This window comes from Carassius auratus, unplaced genomic scaffold (assembly GCF_003368295.1).
Source record: "Carassius auratus strain Wakin unplaced genomic scaffold, ASM336829v1 scaf_tig00009175, whole genome shotgun sequence".
Lineage (NCBI taxonomy): Eukaryota > Metazoa > Chordata > Actinopteri > Cypriniformes > Cyprinidae > Carassius > Carassius auratus.
In genome coordinates, this window is record NW_020524010.1 from 1 (window position 1) to 20,612 (window position 20,612).

Below are 20,612 nucleotides of genomic sequence, written 5' to 3' on the forward strand. Positions count from 1 at the left end.
AATCTCATCAGTTCTAATTTAACACTTCTAAACATCCTTTTCATTAACCATTTATTAAATATATTCTAAATGCTTTATTTCTTTTTGAGCTGCCATTAGGACAGCTTATTTTACTCGAACCTAAGAGTGAGACAAATATTAGTAGAAGTTATTGAAGCACGATAGGCATTTAGCATCTGCTTTTCAGCTTCGCAGGCAAGCATTGTAGCTTCAAGTTTCTGCGAGTCAGCAAGAGATGAAGAGTGCCGTTTACTCGAGCTGAATCTGCTGGAATCAAAGCAGAATAACCCCTGAAAAGAGGGCGTTTTAAAGACATTAGGTCATTGCAGACATCAGTCAAGTATGGGGAAAGACAATGCAAACGAAACATGTCTGACTCAGGTCTTTATTGTTATATAAACTTTCTCTGGCAAACCTGGAACATTTCGAATCGTTCTTTTGCATCGGTCTTTCTAACGATTCATTGAAACTTTACAACAGGACCGAACGAATCGTTCGAAACGAACCGAATCGAGCAGTTCTTGAGCAACTAAACAAGAACTGTCTCTTTCTGACATGACATAAACCAAGGGCCCATAAGTGAGCTTATAGTTTGAGCATTTTAAGTTTAACGTTTACCTACTTTAAGGCTACTTCAAGCTTAATGCAGCTAATTAGCAATCAATAGAAATACAAATAGAACATAGGCTACTGCCAAATGATGACTCCATGCAATGCATTTGTATTGACACACATACAAGACGAAGTTTTATTTTTACTCCTATAAATAGCATTTTCAGTCCCGAACATAATTGAACGAATCATTGCATTGTTTGTTGTGGGTTCTGCTCGAAAGACCGATTCGCGGAAGTGAGTCAGACTTCCCATCACTTGGTCATGTCGCAATAGCGTTGCTTTGCTCCATGATTTCTTATGGCACCTATCGCATTGGCCATCAGTTGATTGACATACATATTTCACCAATAGAAACCAAGTCGATGAATCCGATGAGAAATATGAAGCAATCAAATATCCAATAGCGGTACCGTTACCATGACGTCTAAATTCTCACGTCGACCTTCCAAATGTCGTCATTATAGATGGGGATTTGAGTTTTTTTGAGTATCTGAGCCATGATTCAGAACCAGTAATGGAACTTCATTTCCCATAATGCAGCGAGGCCCTCCAAAGCACCCATGCTTCTGTTTTTGTTATTGTTGTGAGAGGTTCGTGGCACAGCTCATCTCGGCGGATGTGTCGGTGTAAAATACGCTTGTCATCAATCTCATAAATGTTTTCTTCTATATGATCGAGCATCGTTTTTCAAGAGGATATCCTTCTCATTATCTAAGCTAAATCCGGTGAGTTTTGTTATACGACGCTTGTTTTTTCCAGAAAAGGAAAAAAGAGAGAGAGAGAAAAAAAAACCTGCTGCATGTTCAGTAGCACGCAGCTACTGTAAAGACAAAGCATGCCATGTTTATAACATCCAGTCTATTTTGAGGCGTTCCCAGGGAATGTGTATTGACTACAACAGTTATAATGTTGTCATGTTCTTTATTTCTTTTTTTAAATTGCTGTGTCAAAGTGTTAGATCTGCCTATGCATTGTTTTTTCTTGTTTGTTTCGACGCTCCATCGAGTTACTTGAGATTGTTTCTAACTTTGGGCCTCGCTTGCAATAGCCATCCGCGATTGTTTGTAAAGAAAAAAAAAATTGTATTATTCCTCAACAATCAAATGTCACTTATCAAGTAATATTTAAGTACATTAAATTAGTGCATTTTTGTTTTTTAGTTCAGTTTTTTTTATTTATTTTACCACAGTTCAAACGATTCAAATTATGAATCAAATTATTCTTGATCTTTTGAGATAAATGAGCTTGATACGGAGCATTAAAATTAAGCTGCAAGTTTCTGACATCAGACAGATGACATAAGAAAACGTCCTTGGCCTGTTCATGGGGAGTCTAAATATGGAGTGTGAAGTTTATTATGAAGTGCTAATGATGGTCCCACCTGTCATTGCATGTAATCCATACAGTTCACAAAGCCAGTCACAGCATTTGTGGCGCCCGACAACCTGTCACTCTATTTTCCTCTTCACTTCTGCAACACATTCCCCTCTCCCCTACTGTCCTCAGTAAGCCTCTATAATAATGTCCATAATAAAACTAATTAAAGCCGGTTTAGAATTACAGTATATTGTATATTTGTATGGACAAATACATCATGCATATATATAGAAATAGCCAACTAACACAATCTTAGAAATAAAGGTTCTAAAGGGTGTTTTCACAATGATGCCTTAAGAACATTTTTGCTTCCCCAAGTAACCTTTCAATGTCCAGTTAAAGAACCATTTTTTTCTTTGCGTGAAGAACATTTTAAAAATCTGAAAAAGAAAATTTCACCATAAAACCACATTATGAGGAACGTACAGGTTCCATGGATGTTAGAGGTTGTACAAAAATAAAATTAAAACAACTTTTAGATACATTGTGAAGATATAGCACATTTAAGATAAAAAAAATTACTATTGTTTTTAATCTCAGGTATGCATTTCTAAAAGAGTGTAAGTGGCAGGTCTATGAACATTTTCTTAACATCAAGATTTGATATTAAAATGAATCTAGAATATATTGTATTTTGTATGTATTGTTTTTAAAGGGGGGGGGGGGGGGTGAAATGCTATTTCATGCATACTGAGTTTTTTACACTGTTAAAGAGTTGGATTCCCATGCTAAACATGGACAAAGTTTCAAAAATTAAGTTGTACGTTTGAAGGAGTATTTCTGTTCCAAAAATACTCCTTCCGGTTTGTCACAAGTTTCGGAAAGTTTTTTTTTTGAGTATGGCTCTGTGTGACGTTAGATGGAGCGGAATTTCCTTATATGGGTCCTAAGGGCACTTCTGCCTGAAGAGAGCGCGCTCGTGTAGAGCAGAGCACAGAGAGCACAACAGACATTCACTGATCAGAATGAGAGCGTCGCGAAATGTCACAAAAGAAGTGTGTTTTTGGTTGCCAGGGCAAGACAACCCTGCACAGATTAACAAAAAAAAAAAAAACATTAAGGGACCAGTGGACGGAGTTTATTTTTAAAGAGCATCGACGGAGTTGTGCAAGTGTTTGTGTTTGTTCCCTGCATTTCGAAGATGCTTGTTTTACAAACAAGGCCCAGTTTGACGACGGATTTGCACATCGTTTATTTCTTAAGGATGATGCAATCCCAACGAAAAAGAGCCATGATCGTGTGTTGGAACCGCATGGGGTGAGTAAAACTGCTTAAGATGTCTCTGCCTCCTTGTTAGTGCGTCCGCCTCCCATTCCGGAGACCCCGGTTCGAGCCCCGCTCGGAGCGAGTCGTTGCTGCTGCTGCTCTCGTTCAGTTTCAGCCTCGGAATCTGATTCTGGATCATAAATAAACGGCTGAATCTGACTGTTAACCATGGTTTGTTTTGGATGATGGTTTTTTTTTCCTCATGGTAATGTCACAACTTCCAAACGCTCTCAACGCGCTCGTGATTCTTTAACTCCGCCCACATGTCACGCCTCCAGTGGCTCGTGTTTTTCCGAAAAAAAAAATCGGCACAGACTATTTTTCTCTTATAAATATAATAAAACTAAAGACTTTTTGGAGATATGAAGGATGCCGTACTACTCTATAGGTACTAGAGCTGAAGATCTTTGCCCGAACCCGATGGGACCCGTCGGGACCCGACGGGTTCGGGCTTAATTTCTATCATTTTACGCGGGCTCGGGCTGGGCTCCGGCCGGGCTCGGGCCTGCGCTCCGGTCTGCGAGGTAAACGAGCGGTCATGTGATGTGTTTCGATTAGTGCGAGAAAGATGCGAAAATGAATGCTGAGCAGGTGTAACGGAGGCTTGCCTCTGGTGATTACGTTTTGGTTGCACCAGCAACTAAAGCAAACTCTGAGGTGTGGAAAAGTTTTGACCATGCTTATAATGAGAATAATGAGTGAATAATGACGCATCATCAGTGAGCGCAGGAACGCGCTGAAGACAGTGGATTCAATCATTTTCCTCCACAAAAACATGTAGGCTAGACCTAGCCTAATCTCTGTGAGTAAAGGTTTTTCAAATGATAACTAAATATTCATTGAATCTTAAATGCATAATGTTGACAGAGTATTTATGCTAATGTTGGCATTCTTTTATTAAATAAAGCAAATCCGGCGGAGCCTTTATCTTAATTTCGTTATTGCCAAATACCCATCTTAATTTAAAATTTATCTTAATTTTGTTTTTTAAATGACTCGTTTTTATTGGTGCGTTGGTCTATTTATAGGTTAAATGAGCCTATGTCTAGAATGCTGAGATGTTACGATGTCACAGAGGACTTATATTATTTCTTTATTCCAACTTCCAAGCGGTCTTGTCTACGTTAGTTATGAGTAAATTATGTTAAAACATGAATAAATTACTCATTGTTGACAAAAGGCAAAAGAGCTGTGTGCGTGCGCACATTTGAATAATGTCGGGCTGTAAACGGGTTTGGGCTTTAAAAAAGCTGTCAATCGAAATGTACTTGTCGGGCTCGGGCCGAAACCTGTCGGGCTCGGGTCCTGTCGGGCCTAACTTTTAAGGCCCGATTACAGCTCTAATAGGTACTCAAGATTAACAGGATATTGAGTGAAAATGAGCATTTCACCCCCCCCCCCCTTTAAAAACTTTATAAACTTTTTTTTGGTTCAATGTTCAGAATTATTATTATTTTTAAATACTAATATTTCACTTAACTTCTCATATAATAATGCCATAAAACTACATGTATCATAATTAAAGAATGAAGAAAATGAAGTAGTTTTAGATTATTTTAATATTTACCCAGGTGCATCACTATTCTGTTGCGATGGAGAAGACATGGGGGGTGGAGTTTCGAAATGTTGGAAGTTGCTACTTTCCTCAGAGCAGAGTGGACTGCCACTACACCATCAACCCACAGCACACATGGGCCAGTAATGACTGGATTGGACTGTTTAAGGTTAGAGATAGAACCAGACTTCAGCTTTGTTGTAGCTCTTTTGCTTAATTAAAGCTGATCTGTTTCCTTTTATCCTCAGGTTGGCTGGACATCAGTCAAGGACTACCATACGTTTGTGTGGGCAGTAGCTCCATCCAGCTACAAAGAGGGGACCTCTGTCAACTGCTGTGTTAATTTCCAAGGTCTCTGAAGCAGCGATTTTGGATGTTCAAGCCCTATGTCAGCTGATGGTCTCAATACAGTATGAATAAAGAATAGAGTGCTTTAGGGACATTAAAAGGAGCTCATTACAGTTTCTTGCATTGATTCATGCAACTGCTGGTCTTATTCACTGAGGTGCATTCATTACATTAGCAAACGTTCATCATCAGATGGCCTGTAAGGGAGATAAAATGCCACAAAGGAATTCGCCTGTAGTTAGTTATTAGTAGGGATGGGCAGGATGTTCCCAAATTACCCTAGATTGACTTGTTTTTCTGCATCACTTGTATAGAGTTGGCGATGCTTTAAAAAGAACAAATTCAGAGATGCAATTCATTTGAAAAGGCTTTACCATACTGTGCTATAGTGTGCAGTACTATCAACACAGTAAATCCCTGCATAAAACCATTAAATTGTTGTGTGCAAACATGTTTAATTTTCTAATTATTCAGGGCTTCCTTATAGCCAAATAATCGACTAATCTTTGAGACAAGCTAATGACCACATGATTTTTTTTAAAAGCACATCTGTAGTAATTAATTCTACAGAGCGTGAACTCTATCCATTTAAAGTAACATAAATTACGGTTCAAACGTTTGGGGTCAGGAACTTTTTGTTCTTGTTTGTTTGTTTTTGAAAGAAGTCTCTTATACTCACCAAGCCTGCATTTATTTGATCAAAAATTTGGTAAAACCAGTTATATTGTGAAATATCATTGCAACTTAAAGTAACATTTATGTTTCAAAAGATTTAAAAAAAAATCTAAATTTTCTTCCTGCAAAGGCAAAGCTTAATTTTCGGCAGCCATTGCAGTCTTTAATGTCACATGATCCTTAAAAAAAAAAAAATAATAATAATGATTCTAATAAACTGATTTATTGCTCATGAAACATTTCTGATCATCAGTCTTTTAATATTTTTGTAGAAACAATGATTTATTTAATTATTTATTTTTTAATGATTATTTAATAGCAGCATTTATTTGAAATCAGAAATCTTCAGTAAAATTATACATATCTTAACGGTCTTTTCATCAATTAAATGTGTCCTAGCTGAATAAATCTAATTTTATATACTAACAAAAATCTTACTGACCCCAAACCTTTGAATGGTAGTGTAAATCAGTTTTGGCAAGTGTGTGTGCCAGTGAAAGTGTTGTCTGGGCTGAGATTTGCACAATACAGACTGGCAGCATTGTAATTTGTGGTGAGTAATGGTGATGGAGACCTCAGAGAAAAACTACATGAGGTCATTATCAATGCCCCAGGATTCAGTGGTTTCATTGGAAATCTCTGAACTTCACTTACTATGAATAACCAGACAGAAAATATTCAAATATACTTCATCTGTATTGAAAACCAGAGCCCACACAATACAGTTGTCTTGTTTATAGTTTTGTTGGCCTGTATTTGGCCTTTCACAGCTTCCCTCTTCTCTCTCCTCTTCAGCTTCGTACCTACCAGGGCCTAGTGCTCAACAGTACCAGTTTGTGTATGTGGATGGAAGAGAAGAGGTTTGTTCTCGCAGCCCTGCCTTCACCTTCTCAGCCCCAAAGCCCCTAGAGGAGCTGGTGACTCTGGAAGAGGAGGGTCAGGGGGAGGAAGTGGGCGAGGACATGTTGCTGGTCATTCCCAGAGCCCAGCTGCTGCAGGTCAGATGAGCTTAAGGAATGTGTTAAGACTGTAATTCAGTCCATCATTTCACACAAATGAGACAATGCCATATCCAGGTGAAAGTTTCCTAGGGTGGAAGCATTCTCTGCAGATGCATGAGCCGCTGCTTCCACTCACATCTATCACAGACATATATTAATGATAGTTAATGATGTGTTTTCTAGCTGGTTCCTTTTTCAGAGTCACTTTCTATGTTTTACTTCAGGTCCACACTCTTTTTTGTCTTTTCCCATTAATAGTACGGTACAGTACATGTCAGGTTCATCACATCACAAAAAAAAAACGTTCTACAAGTTTTTCACTTAATTGTAATATAAATATAAATGTACACTATCGGTCAAAAGTTTGGGGTCAGTAAGACTTGTAATGTTTATTAAAGAAGTCTCTTATGCTCAAAGCTGCATTTATTTGATGAAAAAAAAAAAACCTGTAATCTTGCAAAATGTTATTACAATATGAAATAATGGTTTCTATTTTAATATCCTTTAAAATATTATTTATTTCTGTGATGGAAAGCTGAACTTCCATCAGCCATTACTCCAGTATAAAGTGTTTAATGATCCTTAAGAAATCATTCTAATATGCTGATCTATTATTATAATTATCAATGTTGGCAACAGTTGTCCTGCCAAATATATTTTGGAAGCTGATACTTTTTTCAGGATTCTCGAATGAATAAAAAGTTAAACAGAACAGCATTTATAAAAAAAATAAATAAAACAAAGTTTCACAGGTTTCAAAAAAATAAGACAACAGTGTCCAGCACTGATAATAAATGAGCAAATAAGAATGATTTCTGAAGGATCATGACGCACTGAAGACTGGAGTAATGATGCTGAAAATTCAGCTTTGCATCACAGGAATAAATTACATTTTAATGTGTAGAAAAACATTATTTTACATTATAATATTTTACAATTTTACAAGTTTTTTAGTATTTTTGATTACATAAATGCAGTCTTTGATGAGCAGAAAAAACTGTTTGTTTGTGCAAGGGTAAAAATTCAATAGACACGTCCCAGTGTATTGATATTTGAATCCACAGAAAGCTGCAGACGTCAGACAGAGAGTCTCCATTTAACATTGCCACAATGTGTGTGTTTGTTGTGTGGTTTTAAAAATCACATGAACAGCTTTAGATGCCAAATAGTCTGTGTTTAGCTTTCCAACCAAGTCAGCAGCATTCTTACGGTCTTATATCGCTTTCTTTTTAATTGATTGACTGCAGATGTAATGTCTTTTTAAGCATTTGTAAGAAAAACAAATTTTTAAGTCAAGATAATTATTATATAACAATATGCTATTAATATGAATATTTAAGTATTTAATGAATTACTTGATCTGCCACAATAATGTCAGGTTTTCACAGCAAATATTTGTATATGTAATTAATTTGATTAATCACCACATAGGGTAATTAATTAAACTTTCTAATCGATTGACAGACCTAATTTAAAACTGGATCTCCATCCGTTTTCCCTAACAGAGACGTCTGCAGGAGTGTTTGAAGGAGCGTGCCCAGTTGCTCCAGGCTCTGGAAGCAGCAGACCAGAACGTGGAGAGCGAGAAAGGCAGGAGAGAAAGAGACAGAAGCTCTTGGGAGCAGAGCCGCAAGGAGCTGGACAGGAAGATCGGCGAGCTGAAGGAGGAAGTGAGAGAATATAGGGAGAAAGTAGAAGAGATGAAGAAGCAGCAGAAGGTAGTGTAAACACTCATTCCATCAGCATGTGTGGTCACCCCCAGGGTCACGGTTGTGTGTATATTTTGTCTTTACTGTGTTTACTGTGGTGTATACGTTCACACACAAATGATTTTTAGTGATACGCTTTAGTGTAAACACCGCACTACCATCACACCTCTCTCTTTTAGGAAGTTGAGGATTTAGGTGAAGCCCTGACAGAGGAGAAGAGAGCCCTGCTGGCTCAAAAAGAAGCTAATGAGCAGCGAATCAGAGAGCTAGAGGAGGACATTAAAGTACTGACCCAGAGAGGCCTGGAGAGAGAGACTGACCTAGAAAGGTGAGAGGCTTTGTGATAGTTTGTAGGACTGAGTTTTAATTCAGATTTTCTGTTTGATTCCAATTATTTTGGGTGTATATCAGTTATAATGAACATTTTGATTTACATATGAAAGAGACTGTATATCGGTTGATGTTTTAAATTAAAGATGGCATAGGTTCAGACTAATTTAAAACGATTTAGAATTAGTGCATAAGAGACATTCATTTTAGTAATCAGGCTACAATGGCAGCTACAAAAGCAGTCACATTGTATGTCTTTGATTAGTGATACCCTGAAATTTCAAAAATAGTTCTGAAAGGCCCTTGGCTTGTGGTAACACTCTGGTGTCAGTGTCGGTTTCATACACAACACAGATAAGCTACAAAAGGTAAACGTCAGCTGTGTGGCGAGCTGTGATCAAAAATTATGCTAGAGTAGAAAAATTTGTTTGGCTAAAACATGGAGAAGTGGCTTTTTGCCAAAGGATTTTACTACAACTGGTTCATCACCTGTGAATAAGACAACCTAAACAGCCTAATGAGTTTAATTTACAAAACTTTATGTTTGGTTTTGGATTTTGGTTAAATAAACTATCATTTTGATTTTGGTGCTTTGGTTGAAAAAAATTTAATAACAATTTTCTATATATTATGTGTGTGTGTGCGCAGTGCATTACTTTATTTGATTCGCTAAAAATAACCAATAAGAGTTATATGTTTGTGATTCAGACTACATTGGTTGAATTGCACGTTTTTTTACAGCTGCTATTAGCATGTCTTAAATGTGTCTCCAGTGTCCACTTGTCATCCAGTTTTCTCAAGATTTTCTCTTAATGACTTCACACTGTACATCACTTTAACAAGAGGCCTAAAAAGGCTTCACACAGATACCGCATAATTGTTACTGCATGTTGATGACGTGAGCGTTAAATAGAGCATTTTTTTATGCTCTACTTATTCTGAAATTTAAAATGATTGTTTTTCTGCAATACATGTCATACTTTGTTCTCTGGGGCACATTAGGACATGATAGGGTTTCATACAGTGTGGCCATATGTATCCTTGACTACATCCATATGTTGTTGGGGCAGTTGGACCCCTTCTAGAGCTCTGTTTGGCACTGTAAACAGTGTCTCATTGTCTCTATGAGCCACATGGTTGCATTGCTCCTCTGGTGTGTTGTATCGGTGTAGGATGAGGGAACGGGCCAAGAAAGCAGCAGCTCAAAAGAAGGCAGATGAAGATGAACACAAGAACCAGAAGGTTTGTCAGCTAACACCTATCCATTTATACACAAGTATATAAACAGGTACATGGTCATAATGGTGTCATTTTTTTTTCTGTATGATACTAGTTAAAGATGGATCAAACAGAGAAGGAGCTGCACAGTCTGTCAGCAGAGTTCCAGAGTCTGAGAAGCTCGCTGGCCCAGAGAGATACACACGCCCTTCAGCTACGAGACACCATCAACACCCTCACGCACAAACTCAACAGCGCTCACAGGAAGGAGGTAACACTCCAACAGTTTTCACACCCCAGCTATTACCTTGGATATAAGGGATTCAAGTAGGGCAGTGTCTCATGTATGAAATGCCATTCTAAAAACACTGTGCTCAAGTTAAAAGAAGTTCCCTCCCATCTTCTAGGATGTTTTACAAAATTTTCCAGACTAGAAGTCACACTTTTTTTTCATAATTTGGCTGGTCCTGCGACTTATTTATCAAAATTAATTTGACATGAACCAAGAGAAATGAACCAAGAGAAAACATTACCGTCTACAGCCGAGAGAGGGCGCTCTATGCTGCTCAGTGCTCCTGTAGTAGGGCTGTGAATCTTTGGCAAGGCAGCGATTCGATTCGGTTGTGGTTTTTTTGGGGCTTTTATTCAGTTTAGCTGAAGATACAGCCTGGCACGTCTATGAGAGCGAGATCGCTTCTCTTTCAGTGTGAAAACGTCTTCATCAGCGAATGATTCTGAGAGAAAACGCGCGAGAAAAAACCTTTCTATCTGAATATATTCTACAATATAATATATTTTCCCTGTGATGACAAAGCTGAATTTTCAGTAGTCATTACTTGAATCTTCATTGTCACATGATCCTTCAGAAAAATTCTAATATAGACATAGCTAATTTAAGAATTACTGTAAATCTTTATCATTTTAATGCATCCTAGCTGAATGCAAGTATTAACAAGTAATTTGCTAGTGATTTCATTTTTATAAATTTTTATTAAATATCCTCAGCTGTATAAAACCACTTCTAAATGATTTATCATTGTAAATGCAGATGTGACACATTTGAACAATGTCTATATAGACCAGCAAATAATAATAATAATAAAAAAAGGATCCAGATGGATGCTACAAGTCATGTATGCAAGTCCTCCTAACTGTCTCTGGACTGACACCATCTTTTGAGCATGAGATGACATCTGTCATTGTTGAGCAGGCAGCCAATGAAGTGGCTTTAAGTGAACTCCGGAGTGTTCAAGAGCGTCTGAACATGAGTGAACGCTGCGTGGAGACTCTGAGGGGGGAGCTGAGAGACATGGTCGCTCAGAGGGACACCGCACATGCCGAACTTCATCAGGCCCGTCTTCAGGCCGCACAGCTCACACTTCAGCTGGCAGATGCCAGTCTGGCTCTGAGAGAGGGAAGGGCTAACTGGGCGCAGGAGAGAGAGACCCTGCAGCAGAATGCACAGGTGTGTGTTTTGAAAAATATGTTTTTTTAAAAACACAAAGGCAACTTTGAGACTGTAGTTCTTTGAAGTAATTGCATGAATTGTCAGAAGGAAAAGGTGCGTTTGGAACGTCTAAATGATGAGATTCAGCAGAAGGAGGAGATGTTGCAAGAGGCAAGGATGGAAAGAGAGAAAGCAGTGGTGGAGCTGGGACGAGAGAAAGACTGCAATCGGGTAAATACAAAAGCAAAGCAAGAAAGATTCTTTCTAGATTTTACAATTATAAAAACATACATACATATATATATATATATATATATATACACACACACACACATTGTCGCAAAAGCTAACATGCTAATGAACAATCTTTATTTAATAATTTTAAATATGTAATTAAATTGGTTTTAAACAATGGCATTTAGCCCAATTTTAAGTAAACATTTTCAAGTTTTTTCAAGTAACTAAGTAAAAAGTCAGTAATAAAACAAATGAATGAAGAGCAGTGGTTTTCTTGTCAATATGTTTTTAGTCCTGTCTGTTTAACAGTGTTAACAGCACACTCTGTAGGAGTTAGGGCTGTCACTTTTTATTCGATATTCGAAAATGCATTTGAACATGACTTGAAATATCCGTAATCGAACTGTAAGTAAAATACCATGTGTAAGCGCATTTTTTTTACAGTCTATGATTAGACCGGTTTTTTTTTTTTTGATTTTTTCATAGATATTCAAATATATTCTAATACACTGCATGATATTCGGTATCTGTTCGAATTAGATTTTTCTCAAAAGTGACAGCCCTAGTAGGAGTTAACATGGTCAGTAGTATCACAACTTTGCCTACATTTGTTTAGTGACCTAGACCATTTACATGTTTATATAATGTAAATTGAGGAATGAATTACATTTGCAATGAAATCTAAATGTTTTAAGATATGTACTGTTATGGTTTCTGATACTCATGTCAAATTTGTGTTTGTGTGGTCAGGTTCAGCTAAGCGAGACTCGTCGTGAGCTGCAGGAGCTGAAGGCCAGTCTCAGGGTGGCTCAGAAAGAAAAGGAGCAGCTGCAGACAGAAATACAGGCAAGATCTCTGCCGTTCTCACAAAACTCTCAAGTGCTCAGTTCTGTCTTATTCTTATTAAAGCCATCTCAAAAATTCTCACAGCTCATCCAACAAGTTTACAAAGTTTGCTCAGTTTCTTGGTAAACAACCATCTCATTCACATGAGCCTGAAGGCATAGCAGAAACATGCTGTTTTACCAGTCTTAATCACCAGAGGCAAGCTCTCTCTATGTTTTGCTCTCTGAATGTCTGACAGTGCTGGGCTCCTGGTTTAAAGCAATTTTCCACAAAGTAAATACACTTACATTGGAACCTGATCAGGCTGAGGAATTTAAATGCAGAAATGACACTTATATTTTTGTTAGTCTTTGCATGAATTATTAAGTAAAGAAACATTATGTCAGCTATAATCTTTTAATTATCTTTTATAGGTGGAGGAACATATGGTTAGTATGTTACCTATGTAAGGCTGTGAATGGAGTTTGCAGAAAATAAAGAGTTTGGTCATGCATATGCAATTATGTTGCACCTTTATGGTAACCTTGACATTTTAGGCAGAAATGCATGGTCTGGGACTGCAACCCTAACAAGCAAAGTACCAACTATTTACTGAAATCTGACCTGTTAAGACACCCATTATTTAGGAAGAGGATGACGGACAGTATGGTGTTTTAAACATTACAGTGTAACATTATTTTTAACTGTGAGGTTTGTTAACTGTGTGTTTTTGCAGGAAGTGATGGAGTACAGCCGTCAGCTGGAGAGAAGGCTGGAGGTGCTGAGTGATTCTAAATGGAGTGAGACGGTGCTGCTGCAGAGCAGTGAGTCACTGTGCTTTCTTTAATTCTGTACATACATCACTACACAACGACACTATTGTGGGTCTGTCTCTTTTTTTTATTGCCCTCACACAACAATACCACAGAACTCCAGTCAGCAGACAGCCACATCATAAAATGCCACACACCACTGCATTATACGGCCATGCACAATGATATGACTTCACCACTGTACAACACAGCACACCAACCCCACCTTCTGCACATACAACTCTGCCATACTACACAACATCAGAATATATCATTGCTTTATTATAGAAACACCATATTTTACCTCCAAGTGCTCACACCTGACATATTTTGTGAAAAAATTGAAAGTTTACCACAGTGGCAAATGGCAAGCTACAATATGATTTGTTTGTTACAAAAATTGTAGGTAAAGATGAACAACTTTTTGGCCAGTATAACTTTCTAAGTTTACCAGACTTTATGCTGATAGTGAAAAGTCTGCCCTGAAAAAGTAGACAACAGTATTATGCAAACCAGGAAAATAAAACTAAGAAGTAGGACTACACAATAAATATTATATATATATATATATATATATATATATATATATATATATATATATATATATATATATATAGCTTAACCAATGAAAAAAAATAATAATCATTTAAAAAAAGCTAACTTTCTTATATTCTAGATTCATTGCACACAAACTGAAATATTTCAAGAGTTTTTTTTTTTTTTAATTCTGATGGTTACGACTTGCTCCGTATGTATATTCCATTTTGAGCTTCATTAGTTTGATTAATTTTGAGTATAAATACTGGGCACCTCTTTGGCTAGTTTAGAACATGCAACTACAATTATGGCAAAGACTACTGACTTGACAGTTGTCCAGAAGACAATCAACACCGTAAGATACAGAAAGTGGAAAGGGCTGACTGTTCACAGAGTGCTATAATCAAAATATATTAATAGAAAGTTGACTGGAAGGAAAAAGTGTGGTAGGAAAAGGTGCACGAGCAACAAGGATGACCACAGTATTGGGAAGATTGTCAGGAAAAGCCGATTTAAGAACTTGGGAGAGGTTCACAAGGAGTGGACTGAAGTTGGAGTCAGCGCATCAAGAGTCACACACTCAGACGTCTTCAGGAAAAGGGCTACAGTTGTCACATTCCTAGAACCAAGCCACTCCTGAACCAGAAAAACGACAGAAGCATTTCACCTGGGGTAAGGAGAAAAAACTGGACTGTTGCTCAGTGGTCCCAAAGTCCCCTTTTCAGATGAAAGTTTAGCATTTAATTTGGAAATCAAGTTCTGGAGGAAGACTGGAGAGGCACAGAATCAAAAGTCCAGTGTAAAGTGTCCAAAGTCAGTGATGATTTGGGGTGCCGTGACGTCTGCTGGTGTTCATCCATTGTGTTTTATCAAGTCCGAAGTCAATGCAGCTGTGTACAAGGAGATTTTGGAGCACTTTATGCTTCCATTTGCTGACAAGCTTTATAGAGATGCTGATTTAATTTTGCAGCATGACTTTAGTACCTGCCCACAGTGCCAAAACCACTTCCAAGTGGTTTGATGACTATGATATTACTGTGCTTGATTGACCAGCCAACTCACCTGACCTGAACTTCACAGAAAATCTATGGGCTATTGTGAAGAAGAAGATAAGTAACACCGACAAACAATACAGAGGAGCTGAAGGCCGCTATCAAAGCAACCTGGGCTTCAATAATGCCTCAGCAGTGCCACAGGGTGATCGCCTCCATGCCAAGCCAAAGCAGTAATTCATGCAAAAGGAGCCCAACCAAGTATTGAGTACATAATTAAACCTTGAACATTTCTGTTTTGTAAATCTTTTTTTGATTGGTCTTTTTTATTGTAATTTTTTGAAATACTGAATTTTTTATTTTCTTAAGCTGTAAGTCATAACCATCTAAATTAAAACAAAACAAAAAAAATCAGTTTGTGTGCAATGACTCTAGAATAGAAGTTTGCTTTTTTTTTAATTAAATTACAAAAAATAAAGAACTTTTCCATGATAGTACATTTTTTATAGATGGACCCGTTTACTGTCAAGATGAGCTTTTTTTTGCAAAAAAGAAACTCGCATGACACACAAATAAGATATCATTTTTGCCCTCTAACTGGACAGCCATACACAAGCTCATCTGCTATTCCTGGTTTCAGGTCATGCAGAAAGCCCACTGCTTTCTGATTCTGAGGATGAGAACCCAGAGGCTTTGCAGGACGCACACTCTTCTGGTCCTCTGAACCACTATAGTCTGTGTGAGCAGCCCCATGCTGACCTGCTTCTCCCGGCCACCCCTCCACCTTCTCCTAGACACCCCTCGGGAATGGACATGGTGGTCATCAGCCAACCTGCACCCCTCTCATCTCCACATCAGCCCAGTGCTCACACACACGCTCACAGCTCTGAGTCGGTGAGGGTTTGTTATTATCAAATTCCAAATTTCCAAAAATGATAAATAATATTTGTGGCTACACAGAAAATATTTAGGGAAAAATTGGCACAATGATTGCTTATTCACATTTATGCATTTGCCAGACACATTTGTCCAAAGAGACTTGAATTGCATTGAAGGTGCCCATTTTATCGATTTTTGCTTTCCTTGGGCATTGAACCAATACATTTTTCCATCATCCAAATCAACTCTGAATATCAAAATTTAAGTAAAATTAGATTTTCTTGGGGATCTGAATGCTAATTGCTCATGTTCTGTTTGAGAAGTTGAGGTTGATGCATCATAACTCTCCGTAATCTTGTGTTAAATGATTTTTCATAAAATTTTAAGCATCCTTTATGAAAGATATTACTTAAAAAAAATGTTGTTTTGGGGGTCTCAGAGACCCCAGATATGAAATATAAATAAATGCAATTAATTTTATTAATTAACAAGCTTAACTATGTTTTAACTAAATATTTACGGAAACATGTGGTTAGGATTCCCATGTCAAATTACTTAAATGCATACAAGTAAATAAATAAATGCTATTTCTTATATTTCATAATTTATTGTTCCTTTTTGTTTCAGTTACAGTTTCTGGGTATTATTTACACAGCTTACCTATAGGCTAATGTTATTCATGATTAAGTAGTATTGTTTTTTTATGGAAAATTATTTTACTGTTGTGTGAGGCAAAAGAAGTTAGAATGAAGGATAAATTGAAATTCACAGCATATAATAAGTTCTGATCGCGTATTTGTAGGCTTCTATTGGATCATTTAGGGTAAACGTCATTATGCGACTACACATTACTTTAAGGAGACAACCTTACGAACAACTGGTGCAACCAAACATAGATGTAGTTACAAACTAGCTAGATGTTACTAAGCCTCTAGTGTAGACTTAACGTTCTAATTTACATAAGGTCTTACGAATGGCTGGTGCAACCCTACCCTGGTACAAACTACCCTGTTCATTTTGATTTTTGTATGTTTTAAGCTATAATAATATCTGTCTGCTTGAGTTTGTTTAGGATTCAAATTCAATGATTTAACATGCACATAAGCAAAATAATTCTCAACAGAGAATAAGAAAAAAACCTATCCAATAAAATAATAATACAGAATACTGCATAATAATATTTCAGGCTCAGTGTGTTGGAGTTCTCGATGCATTGAGCCAGATTTTTAGTTCTCTGAATTGTTGGCAAGGTTCTTTTGGCACTGACTGATAAAAAAAAAACCTGTAGTGTTCAGGTGTAAAAACAAAACAAAAAACAACAACATTGATGTCACATAATATTTCAAACTCAATGTGAAATAGTTCACTGCACATTGCAGTTTTAAAAATCTGGTTGTGCTCGTTCTTCAGACTTGTGGTGAATAGGCCCTTTATTCATGTGCATGTGATTGCGTATGTTTTACAGGAGGAAGAGTACGAGGCCGCTCTGTCAGGAGGGCACAGCTCTGGAGAGGAGACAGCTCTTCTCCTCCCTGACAACAGAGACACTACCCTCGGGTACAGCACGCACAAACACACATTCACTGTCTATTAACCCCATCGGTCACACTGTCGTTATCTGTGACCTGCAGACACGGGCTCACATAGATTTTCACATATACTCTTACACAACCCACACAAGTAAATATGTCACTGTTGCAAAAAACATTCGCCCTTCTCTCTCCCGAACGTCTCTCTTTATATCTCCCTGTCACAGTCCGTCTCCTTTTCTGTCTTTGCACACTCGCACAGACTAATGCAGGCCTTTATTTATGGTGACAGTCCGAATATGGTGAGGAGATGGAAGTTTTGAATACCACCTCATAAAATTAGTGAGGAGGAAGAGAGCGAGAGAAAGGATGGGGAGTTCTGTGAGAGGAGGACAAGAGGACAGATAAGTTGACAGGAAGCTGTAGCAATGATTTACTGAGAGGATAGACAGCGCTCACCGGCCAATTTTCAGCATCATTAAAACCCTTTCTCCCTCACTTCTCTCCTTTACCCTCTTTCTTTCTCCTCCTTAACTCTACTCCACCACCCTCCGTCTGTTTCCCTCTCTCTATCCATCTCTTTCAACCTCTGCCACCTATAAATGCACCATTTCTTCCCAAACTCACGTTTGTCCTCTTTTGTGTGTTGTCATGCAGAGATCTGACAGAGAGTCCCTTGTGGTGAGAAGCATAACTGCAGGAACCGAGGGCCAGTGCTGCGTGGACTGCTTTGCACCAGTGGAACACGTTACAATTTTTTATTTAGAAGCATTTGCGCTTTATATTATATTGACATGAGTATTTAAATATGCAATTTGCTTTATACTTTGTATGCACTTAGAATACACATAAGCTATTAGACCTCTTTATGCCGCACACGGTTTTACAGTAACTTGCACGGATGTGTTATTTTACACATATCAACTGACAAGCAGAAGATGTCTTTAATGAGCAGATTGACAGAAAGGTTGTATTTGAGGCAGAGGAAGTAAAGCTTGTTTCTCTCTGTGTGTGTGTGTGTGTTAGGGTTGTTTTTTCACTTTTGATTTTCTTGTGTTCTGTCAGTAGACTTGTACTGATATAACGATTATCATTAATCTACATCAGCAATAATGTAAAGCACAATGTCATAGAGATTCTTTCAGGTTTTTAAATGTAAGATTTAGTTTGGGTGCACTTGATTTTGTGGGTCTTGTGATAGAAGTATTTTTTAACTTTTTTTTTTTGAAGAAAAATTGTGTGTAAGTTCACACATTAAATGATTGATTATGTGTAATGGGATACATCAGCGACTGATCAATCATCCTTTTAGATGTAAGAGTAAAGAGTGGCACTCTAGATTTTTTTTTCAGGATGTTTACTCTCATCCTCCTGTAATTCATATGCACCAGATGTTCTTTGGAGGAAATCTACTTTACAATGGAGGTTGGGGGAAATTATGTTTTAATTAGTCACTTTAATTGAATTTCTTTAAATGTAATTCCTCTAAATGTATATTTGGTGCTTTATCGTGGTCTTCATGCATTGTATTGAAACACCGTTTTACAAAAATGATGAAATTATTACCTGTGTGGAATATTGTACTAAAACAGACAGATTAATACTTAATGTTCCTCTTGAGGTTGGAGATACATTAGACAGTTTTGTGCAGTACTGCAAGAAGGAATTTTTATTTTAAAGCATGAATTGAAACCGCTTCTAAATTTTCCCTCACGAAATACAAGGAATCTCATGTTTAATTCAATTTAATGTGTGATGGCTTAATGGTGCGTCACGTGGATCATGTGGAGAACATTATTTGGCCATGTCTAAACTTTGCTGAAAGCTCATTTTCTGAGGAAAAATTCATAATTCTCAAGACACCATGATTAAATTTTAATTACATTCACAGGGAGAATATTTTAATGCATATATTAAAAGATAAATAATTAAGGGGGGGGGGGGGTATGAAAAGGTAACATACATTAAAAAGTCTGTTCTTTTCTTTTCTCTTTTCATGTTTTAAATGTATTCCTGTTGGGCTCACTCTGCTTGCAGAACTTATTTGTTTGGTAGATTTGTTCTTGCTGTTTACTGTAGGGTCAAGTTTAAAATAGCTCCTATATGTTATTGCCTTTTGTACAACATGCCATAATCTGTACTGATTTTAAAAAGTGATGTAACCCTTACACCTCACTGAAACAGGTTTGTGGTCACTGTGTATTCATTGGTCTACTGTATTTTTTATTGTATGCTTGACCATGTTTTACTATGATAGTTTAAATCTGTATTCTAGAGCATCATCTTAGCATCAGGATGTCAGAGAAAATGGTTCTCATTTTCATGAGAAACACTTCACTTGAAAGATTACTGTTACCCATCATACTACAGCCAGAAACTGTTTATGCAAGGAATATGTTAAAATTAGTCCTAAATAATGGTTTGTTCATTTTTTTTAGATTGAATAATGTCTGAGAGATAGCAGGTAATTCAGAGCAATACAATGAAAGAATTGGATTTATTATTTGCTTTTTTTTGTGCAGTTATTCCATCTTTTACTTATCTAATTTGTTTTTAGGTTTATGCCGTTCTTTTCAGGGTGCAGGATGGGTTTCATTATAAAATAATATAATGTTTGTTATGTGTCCATTGGCTCTTCTTAAATATTGGGGTAATTGTTACCATTAGTTAATGCATTAGTAACATTAACAATTAACTTTTGTACATCACTTTATTATAAATGATATTATTCATTTTGTTATTGTTAAACGAAAAGTTCACCGAAAAAAGAATTTACATACAGGCTCAAAAGTTCCCCGAAAAAAGAATTTACATACAGGCTCATCTCAATAAATTAGAATGTCGTGGAAATGTTCATTTATTTCATAAATTAAACTTATTTTTGTGAAACTTGTATATTAAATAAATTCACTGCACACAGACTGAAGTAGTTTAAGTCTTTGGATCTTATAATTGTGATGATTTTGGCACACATTTAACAAAAACCCACCAATTCACCTTCTCAACATTTTAGAATATTGTGATACGCCAATCAGCTAATCAACTCAAAACAACTGTACAGGTTTCCTGAGCCTTCAGAACGTTCTCTCAGTTTGGTTCACTAGGCTACACAATCATGGGGAAGGATGCTGATCTGACAGCTGTCCAGAGGACAATCATTGACACCCTTCACAAGGAGGGTAACATTCATTGCCAAAGAAGCTGGCTGTTACAGAGTGCTGTATCCAAGCATGTAACAGATTGTTGAGTGGAAGGAAAAA

General features: G+C 37.1%; 1 protein-coding gene across 1 annotated transcript; it reads left to right on the top strand.

The window, feature by feature from the left end:
* Positions 1-1,173: 1,173 nt before the first annotated feature.
* Positions 1,174-18,831, top strand: LOC113072491 (calcium-binding and coiled-coil domain-containing protein 1). Its single transcript, XM_026245490.1, has 15 exons — positions 1,174-1,340; positions 4,830-4,982; positions 5,062-5,164; positions 6,632-6,834; positions 8,343-8,555; positions 8,726-8,874; positions 10,049-10,118; positions 10,210-10,365; positions 11,305-11,559; positions 11,647-11,772; positions 12,529-12,624; positions 13,340-13,427; positions 15,585-15,838; positions 17,289-17,380; positions 18,010-18,831. Exons 2-15 carry the CDS (start codon positions 4,851-4,853, stop codon positions 18,035-18,037), a joined length of 1,965 nt encoding a protein of 654 aa, XP_026101275.1. The 5' UTR covers positions 1,174-1,340; positions 4,830-4,850; the 3' UTR covers positions 18,038-18,831.
* Positions 18,832-20,612: the final 1,781 nt, after the last annotated feature.